Source organism: Sapajus apella, unplaced genomic scaffold (genome assembly GCF_009761245.1).
Source record: "Sapajus apella isolate SASKATOON/1434 unplaced genomic scaffold, GSC_monkey_1.0 scaffold1, whole genome shotgun sequence".
Lineage (NCBI taxonomy): Eukaryota > Metazoa > Chordata > Mammalia > Primates > Cebidae > Sapajus > Sapajus apella.
The window spans coordinates 27410332-27419733 of NW_022436941.1; the positions used below are offsets into that span (position 1 = coordinate 27410332).

The 9402-nt window shown below is 40.8% G+C and overlaps 1 protein-coding gene across 1 annotated transcript in view; it reads left to right on the forward strand.

The window, feature by feature from the left end:
• Positions 1 to 9402, forward strand: part of MCC (MCC regulator of WNT signaling pathway) — a 460067-nt gene that overhangs the window by 139680 nt on the left and 310985 nt on the right. Inside the window, exon 3 of the mRNA XM_032251904.1 lies at positions 2237 to 2448. Within this exon, the coding sequence (XP_032107795.1) occupies positions 2237 to 2448 (212 nt within the window). The remainder of the gene's footprint in view (positions 1 to 2236; positions 2449 to 9402) is intronic.

Consider the following 9402-nt stretch of genomic DNA (forward strand, 5'->3'; position numbering starts at 1 on the left):
AAACATCAGGCTTTCTCCTCCAGGACGCTTTCCCTGAACATTCCCCTTCATCTCCAGGTAGACTGAGCTAGATATCCCCCCTTTAGTTCTACTTTTTCATTGCACTTTCCCATTTGTATTATAAATATTAGCATCTTTTATTACCTTCTAATCGTCTGTAATAGTTAAGATGATACTAGCTGCTCTAACAACAAACCAAAAATATACGGTGAATCAAACACAATAGAAGTACCTTAAATAACTAAAAGGAGATCTACCATTTGATCTAGCAATCCCACTCTTGGATATCTACCCAGAGGGAAATAAGTCAATATATGAAAAAGATACTTGCACATGCATGTTTATAGCAGTACAATTTGCAATTGTGAAAATATGGAACCAGCCCAAATGCTCATCAATCAATGAGTGGATAAAAAAAATGTGGTATATATACACCATGGAATACTAGTCAGCCATAAAAAGGAACAAAATAATGGCTTTCATAGCAACCTGGATGGAATTGGAGACCATTATTCTAAGTGAAATAACTCAGGACTAAAAAAAACCAAACATCGTATGTTCTCACTTATAAGTGGAAGCTAAGCTATGGGGACGCAAAGGCATAAGAGTGACACAGTGGACTTTGGGGACTCAGGGGAAAGGCTGGGTGGGGGGTGAGGGATAAAAGACTACACATTGAGCACAGCGTACACTGCTTAGGTGATGAGTGCACCAAAATCTTAGAAATCACCACTAAAGCTGGGTGCGGTGGCTCACGCCTGTAATGCTAGCACTTTGGGAGGCCAAGGCAGGCAGATCACAAGGTTAAGAGATCAAGACCATCCTGACCAACTTGGTGAAACCGCATCTCTACTAAAAAAAAATTAAAAAATTAGCTGGGAGTGGTGGCATACGCCTGTAGTTCCAGCTACTTGGGGGGCTGAGGCAGGAGAATTGCTGGAACCAGTGAGGCAGAGGATGCAGTTAGACGAGATCATGCCACTGCACTCCAGCCTGGCAACAGAGCGAGACCCCAGCTCAAAAAAATAAAGAAAAGAAAAGAAATCACCACTAAAGAACTTATTCATGTAACCGAACACCACCTGTTCCCAAAAAAAAAAGAAATAAAAAATATGCTAAAAAAAGTTTATTTTCTAATCATATGAGGTCGAAACAGGGTACTTAGGATGAGCAGACAGCTCTTCTGCAAGTGATGATTCTGGGATCCAGGCATCTTCCATCTACCTTGTGGCTCCACCATCTGTACCACGTGGCTAAAGGGTACCATTCTCATCTGAATCAGGCTGGAAGGCAAAGGGCATGGAGAATCACACACTGTGGGGCTTTATAAGCAAGGCCCAGCAGTGATGCTGATAATTTCTGTTCATATTCTATTGCCCAGAACTCAGCTTCATTGCAATCCCTAAATGGAAAATACAATCGAGCTTCCTTCAGGTAAGAATACATCAGCATTAGAAAGTCATGATACTGTTGGGCACAGTGGCTCATGCCTGTAATCCCAACATTTTGGGAGACCAAGGTAGGAGGATTGCTTGATCCCAGGAGTTTGAGACCAGCCTGGGCAACATACTGTAGAAATGAGGTCTACAAAATAAAAAAAAATTTTAATGAGGCAGGAGGATCACTTGAGTCCAGGAGGTTGAGGCTGTAATGAGCTGTGATCATGACACTGTACTCCCATCTGGATGACAGAACAAGACCCTGTGTTGAAAGAAAGAACGAAAGAGAGAGAGAAGAAGAAAGGAAGGAAAGGAAGGAAGGAAGGAAGAAAGGAAGGAAGGAAAGAAGGAAGGAAATGAAGGGAAGAAAGAAAAAGAAAGTCATGATAAAGTGCCATATCTTAACTTTCTGTCATTTCTCTTGTTTCTTCCTTTTTGGGAAGGAAGAATGACCAATGCTAAGGCTAATATACTAGCCCTGTGCAAATCACAGATGTGACTGATCTGGATTCCCTTTACTTGGCTCTCCACTGCTTTTATGCTAAGCATTTCTGTTTAGGGGGCACATATTCATTGGATAGTTATTTCTGAATGCTTTGCCTGAAATTGCTTTTATCTCCAGGCTCCCCATGTGTCGGTTTGAAAGGGAAAGTGCTTAGCATGCAGCCTGGGTGCCACATATGTTCCGAGTTGCTGGCACATGGAAGGCTTAGGAGGTTCCAAATCATTGCCTATTGGCCACCCACAGGCTAATGAAGGAAATGTCTTTTCATTTTCTCTGCTTCTCCCGGACTTAGGTGCCTTATCAGCCGCCAGGGAGAGCTGGGAATACGATTCTGGTGCCAGGGACCTCCAGAGCCCGGATGTGCAGAGCCAGTTAGCCCTCCAGAAGCTGCTCGAGTATAGTGGAAGCTCTTTGCATCAGCAGGCTGCTCTCCACAAACAGCTCACGCAGTCCTCGCATGCTGGTAACTCTGTAGGAGGAAGCTACCTAGAGCTCGCCAACACGGTGAGTACTTTTTGGTTCATGGAACACATCTTTCAGCCTGTCTGTATTCCAATACAAATATTTTAATTTTGAGCTCCAGGGGACATATCGGGTATTGTCTTCTTTATTGAGGTAAAGACTGTACCATTTCCAGCATTGTCAGTAATGTTTAGTGCTCCAAAGTTGCCAGCACTTAGGAACTTCACTCTCATCAAGACCAGAGTAGACTCCTAAAAGGTGTTTTAATTAAGGCTGTAACTTGCACACATTTAATTACTAGAAGAGGCACAACAGCTCTTCCATACTAGAATACTTCTGTGGTTGTAGGCGTTACAAATTCATAGGATATACTTGTTTCTGTTCCCTAGTTTGGACTTTACTCATTTGAAAAACAAAAAGGAAAATATTGCATTGAAGTTTTCTTGTTTCTGGTTATACTTTAAGAGTATTTTCTGTTGAAAACTGTGGGACAACTTAGAATGTCATTATGTGTAGTTTACCTTCCTTTTTAATTGCAAGATGAGTCACTACAACAGCAACCTTTGAGCAAAGAGCTATTGTTTTCTAAGTCAGGGCTGCTAAATGAAGCGGGTGGCCGATGGCCTGGCCATTTTGGGTGACATGCAGACAGTACAAATTGAGATTGCTATCTATCCAGCCACTGTGGAAAAGGTCCAAAAGCCTACCTGGCTTTTTGAAACTAAAGGTCAAATGGTAGACTCAACATCTCAATAACCTTGACTCGCGCTACTTTACTGTCTGCTTTGATGTAGACCAGTGGTTCTCAAACTCTTTGTGTTTGAGGCACACTTTCTAATTCTGACACTTTTGGTGGGATGTTGGAAGGAACTAGCAATTAAAAATATGGTGACAGTAATTAAAATATAATCATCAGAAAAATTCCAATTAAATGACATTCTACAAAATACATAGCCAAAACTCCTCAAAACTGTTAAGGTTATCAAAAGCAAGGAAAGTCTGAGAAAGAGAAACTGTTTACCTAAGAGAAGCCTAGGAAAAATATGACAACTAAATGTAATGCATACCCTCAACGGAGTCCTGGATCAGAAACAAAGGGGATATTAGATTAAAACACACATGCATGCGTGTGCATGCTCACACACACACACACACCAGGGAGGCCTAAATAAAGTATGGGCTTTAGTTCATAAGTTAATAATAGTGTATCAACATCAGTTCATTAATTGTGACTAGCATACCATAATAATGTAAAATGTTAAAAATAGGGAAAACTATTTGTCAGATATATGAGAACTCTCTCTCCTATCTCTGCAAATTTTGTCTAAAACTTTTTTTTTTTGAGACAGAGTTTTGCTCTTGTTGCCCAGGCTGGAGGGCAGTGGTGCAATCTCGGCTCACTGCAACCTACGCCTCCCAGGTTCAAGCAATTCTCTTGCCTCAGACTCCCAAGTAGTTGAGATTGCAGGCACCCATCAACCATGCCTGGCTAATTTTTGTGGTTTTTTTTTTTTTTTTTTTAGTAGAGACAGGGCTTCACCATGTTGGCCAGGTTGGTCTCAAACCCCTGACCTCAAGGGATCCACCTGCCTTGGCCTAAAACTATTATAAAACAAAAAATGTATTTAAAACATATAAACACACACAATCACTGCTATGGTATGATAATGTCTCATAAAATCTGTAAAAACATTCATAGTTATTGCACTGTTTGTTACGTGGCCACACCTCAAGGACATTCTTGCACAGTTTAGGTAGAACTCTAATGATCCTAAACTTGCCCTCCTAGTGCTCAGGAGGTTAGGCAATTATCAGTAAATATGTCATCTTTCTCTGGCATAGGCCTGAACTTAGGCTATGCCTGCATCAAATAATCTGCAGCAAGTTGAACCCTCCTCTGTACTACATCAGCTCAGCCTTTTCTCAAGACATACATTGCCACAACAGGATGGGTTATAGCAGAAATCAGTGTTACACAGAGATCAAAATTTGATGGTACCTTCTCTAGAGGGTTCCAGGTTCATGGCCCACCAGTTTTCTGCAGCAAACCTACTACTGAAAACTGTGGGAGTTGGCTGTTTTCTACCTCTGTATAACTCCGTGGTTCTCAGCTTCTCCAGTAAACTCCTGGATTAATTTCTATTCTTCTGTCTCCCCTGATCAGAGGCCAGCTCAGCCTTTAGGGTTCCCACAGCCAGGTTTTCTGAGTTGGCTGTTCGGGGGAGTCAAGGCACAGAGAGCTCTCACATACCCCACAGTCATCCATAACCCTCTTTTTACATTACTGGTTAAGCTCTGCACACTCACTTAAGGTGATCCCTTGGCAAGAACTGAACCATAAATGCAAATGCAGGCACTGAAGTCCTGTGACAGTGATTACACTATATATTTCCTCACCAAATGGAAAAGTAAAATTTTAAAAATATCGTTTGAATTAACAGACCCGTTATTAATGCCCGTGGACCCTGTGGTAGAGACATTTTGGGACCCAGTTCTTCATCCTTCCCTGTGTCTTCGCCGTTTGTCATGCAACTTGAAAGTCCTTCCATCAGACATGTGAGAGTGACATAAGATGGTTATTTTAACCATTGTGTTTGTGGTGGTTTGTTTCATAGCCGTAGTGACTCAGGGTCTCCTCAGAAGGGTCTATAGAGCCCGAGTTGAGAAGCATCCTTCCCAGGTGGCCAAAGAAAGCAAACAGTCTCTCTAAACTGCACATTTGGGCAATCCCTTTATTTATGTAATCACATTAAAAATAATTTATTTCCCTTCTAAGGAAAAATCTTGAACTAATAAAATGAAGTTTCATATTTTTTTCTTTTAAATAGCTACTAAGAGCAAAAGGCATTTTATTAGTGTCTAGTTAGGAGACAGAAGACACACAGTAATTCACACAGTGAAAGTTTAATATAAATGATTATTAACTAGTGGCAGAGGATTGCCTACTAAGGGTAAAGAAAACCATAATGAACACAGGAATAGAACATACAAAGAACAGCCACTACCCCTAAGGCTGTTCCCAAGGAAGGAGTACCAGGGAAGGAACAAATTTGGAAGAGGGCCCTCCCCTCACCTAGGGCTGATTCAGACCCCTTTGAAAGGAAGTCTGTGGCCCACTGAATTGCAGAGAATTTACCTGAAATGTTGCAGGCCAGGGCTGGCAGCAGGAAACCAAACTTCTGAACCATTGGTCCAACCTCCTGGGATGCCACCCATTTGGGCATCTGCAAGACTCATCAAACATCACTGAGGTGTCCACTGAGGTGCCAGAGGGATTTCACTGGGAAGCTGCCTAGAGTGGTGGGACACCCACTGAGAAGTCCCCCAAATGGTGCCACTGAAACTTAATTGGGTGGGTCACTAGATGTCCTATGTGCTGACCCCTACCCACCACAAGAACTAGCAAGGGAGAGCACAGCAGATTCAAGCCACAACAGTCAACCTGAGTTCCCTTCTTCCTCCAGTGTCCCTCCAGTACCTTCTATTGACAGAGGATAAATGTTTACACAGTCCAGCTCCAAGACCACAAAACAGGACAAAGAAAGCTGGATTTGGAGATGAGAAGCAACAAATGATAACTAGCACAGGCATTTTTAGCATTGAGGATTTTCTGGGAGATTCCTACATAAGCGTTTTACTTTTCTAAGCATCTCTTCCTTTTCTTCTACCACCAATGACCAGTCTTCCTTCTACCTAAGACAGTGGACACCACAAGGGTTAACATACTGTTCACAATGCAAAGGCAATAAGACAACGTTGTACACAGATACTTATAGCAGCCATGGTTTTATCCAAGAAGCAAAATGGCCACACACTTGCCAGCTTTGGGGTTACCAAACTTTGATCTAAACGATGTGTCCTAGCTTCATGGTTAAAGCAAGGCTGATTGTTCTATGAGCACCCTCTTCTGGGCATTGTTCAGAATCAAAGAACAAAAAATTATTCAGCATAGGGCGTGTTTGTCACCCTTTAGACTTTCAGGGAATCAGAATAGTACAAACAAAATATTGGAATTTTAAGAAAAGGGCTAAGGAATGGCCTAGAATATAGGGTTAATTTTTTAAAAATTCAGAACATTGGCGGGGCACAGTGACTTGCGCCTGTAATCCCAGCACTTTGGGAGGCTGAGGAGGGTGGATTACCTAAGGTCAGCAGTTCAAGACCAGCCTAGCCAGCATGGTGAAACCGCGTCTCTACTAAAAATACAAAAATTAGCTGGGCATGGTGGCAGATGCCTGTAATCCCAGCTACTCAGGAGGCTGAGACAGGAGAATTGCTTGAACCCGGGAGGTGGAGGTTGTAGTGAGCTGAGATCACACCACTATACTCCAGCTTGGGCAACAGAGTGAGACTTCATCTCAAAAAAAAAAAAAAAAAAAAATCAGAACCTTCAATTGTTACTTCCAAATGATTGACGCTGATTTTTAAAAAATATGTATTGTAAACATATATGTAATACAGCCGGGCATGGTGGCTCATGCCTGTAATCTTAGCACTTTGGGAGGCCAAAGTGGGCAGATCAGATTGCTTGAGCCCAGGAGTGTGACCAGCCTGGAAAACATGGTGAAACCATGTCTCTACAAAAAATACAAATATTACCTGGGTGTGGTGGCACATGCCTGTGGTCCCAGCTACTTGGGAGGCTGAAGTGGAAGGATCGCTTGAGCTTGGGAAGTGGAAGTTACAGTCAGCTGAGATCGCGCCACTGCACTCCATCCTGGGCAACAGAACTAAACCCTGTCTCAAAAAGGTATATCTATATATTACATATAAATACATGTATATATGAATACATATATATACATGTACATATACACATATACATATATAAATACGTATGTATATGAAGCAAAGACATTTTGGTTTTGTGCTGTTAGTTATCTCACAGACCAGCTATCTGTGGGGAAGTGCACTGTTTTGTGAGTTTTTCTGTAATATTTCAAATGATGAAGTTGCAAACACAGTCAGACTCATTTCTATGCAGATGAAGATGGTAATGTCTGTATTCTGCACCCTGCTGCTCAAGGCTGTCTTCTTTTCCTTTGGATGATTTGGCTTCAACTTTGCCCATTTTAAGATTTAATTTTGTGTTTAATGTTTTTTTGCAAAAGTAATTTACATTTTTAAAGGAGAAAAAAGTCATGAGTTGTGCAAATAAAATCATGCAAATTAAAAAACTGACATAGCAAGTTTTGCTCTTCTGTGTATCCAGCAGTCAAAAACTTCAAGCAGGCTTTTTACTTTAGGCTGGTTTAACATCTGTGAATTGGAAATTGAATTAAAATTGTGTCTTTTATTATGATCATTTGCTGTATGATCAAAATTATATAGTCATTGTTAACTGAACATTATTGGTTACTTTGGAGAATACGACACATCCACACATTTCAGCCAGTACAGAAACATCTTTAAAAGATGTGTGTGTGAGAGTTGGTATAATAAGAGAGACAGAGGTCTTCTTTTTGGTTTAACTACTTGATCAACTTCTTGTTTTTCACATTAATTTTTGGTTTGTTTGCCCCTTTCTTCCTTTCAACGATAAAATACCGAGGGTATTTTTTATTTGTTTTTACACATTGCAATTCCCACAGTCCTTATTATTCTCTCTCTTATTGAGATATGCTACCTTGATGTTTTAGGGTCAAGGGATTAAAAAATTCTTAAGAAGAGTTTTTGGAAATTTTGAAATAAAACAAAAAGATTACTGGGCACTCTTTCAAAGTCATATTAGATCCTCTAAGAATCAGCTGATGCTTCAGGAGATGTAGCTTTGTTTGGCTGTTTGTTATTAATTGAAGTCTAGACTGTAAAATTTGAATAATAATTTGCAGAAAATTGATAAGTTCCTGATGATCTTTGTCAGAGATATGAACTACTTTTGCCCAGTGTGGAAGGTAACCCCAAATGTTGTATTTTATTTGCTCTAGTAAAACAGCAACCATTTTATAACTAAGTTTGCAGTCCTATGCCAGCATTATTTTTTTCTGCTGAATTTATATTTACTAGTTTATTCTACTCTATCTTTTTTTTTCTTTGAGACAGGTTCTCATTCTGTTACCCAGGCTGGAATGCACTGGCTTACTGCAGTCTTGACCTCTGGGCTCAAGCAGTCTTCCCACCTCAGACTCGCAAAGTGCTGGGATTATAGGTATGAGTCACTGTGCCTGGCCTCTTCTATTCTTCCTTAAATCATCTTGCTAGTTTCCTCAAGGAATTAAGTAAATCTTAGGAAAACACTTATTTTTAGCCTGGGATGGTTGCACATGCCTCTAGTTCCAACTACCTGGGCAGCTGAGGTGGGAGGACTGCCTGAGGCCAGGAGTTCAAGGCTGCAGTGCGCTATGATCATGCCAGCACCCTAGCCTGGGCAACACAGGAAGACACTGTCACAAAAAAAAAAAAAAAAAAAAAAAAAAAAAAAAAAAAAAAAAAAAAAAGAAAGAAAGAAAAGGAAAGAGAGAAAGAAAAGAAAACATTAAAAAGAAAGTTATTTACAAGTGACTAAATTTGGGGTAGTATTTGGAAATAGAAACCAAAAAATTCTAAAGAAATGAGATCTTTCAAGGAAATTTCAAGAATTTACTGATCACTTTTTTATAGCCTAAAAGCTGTCTCAAGATGACGTTGTTGCCATCAGGAGTTCTGAAGGTGGTATTGTCATTTAAAATTATGCTGAATAATCTTGTATGTAGAATTCACTTAAAATTCCAAAACATAGCCAGGTGTGGTGGCTCACGCCTGTAATCCCAGGACTTTGGGAAACCGAGGCGGGTGGATCACCTGAGGTCAGGAGTTTGAAACCAGCCTGATCAATGTGGTGAAACCCCATCTCTACTAATAATACAAAATTTAGTCAGGTGTGGTGGTGGGCACCTGTACTCCCAGCTACTCAGGAGGCTGAGGCAGGTAGAGGCTGCAGTGAGCCATGATGGCGCCACTGTACTTACTTCAGTCTGGGCAACAGAGCGAAACTCCATCTCAAAAAAAAAAAAAAAA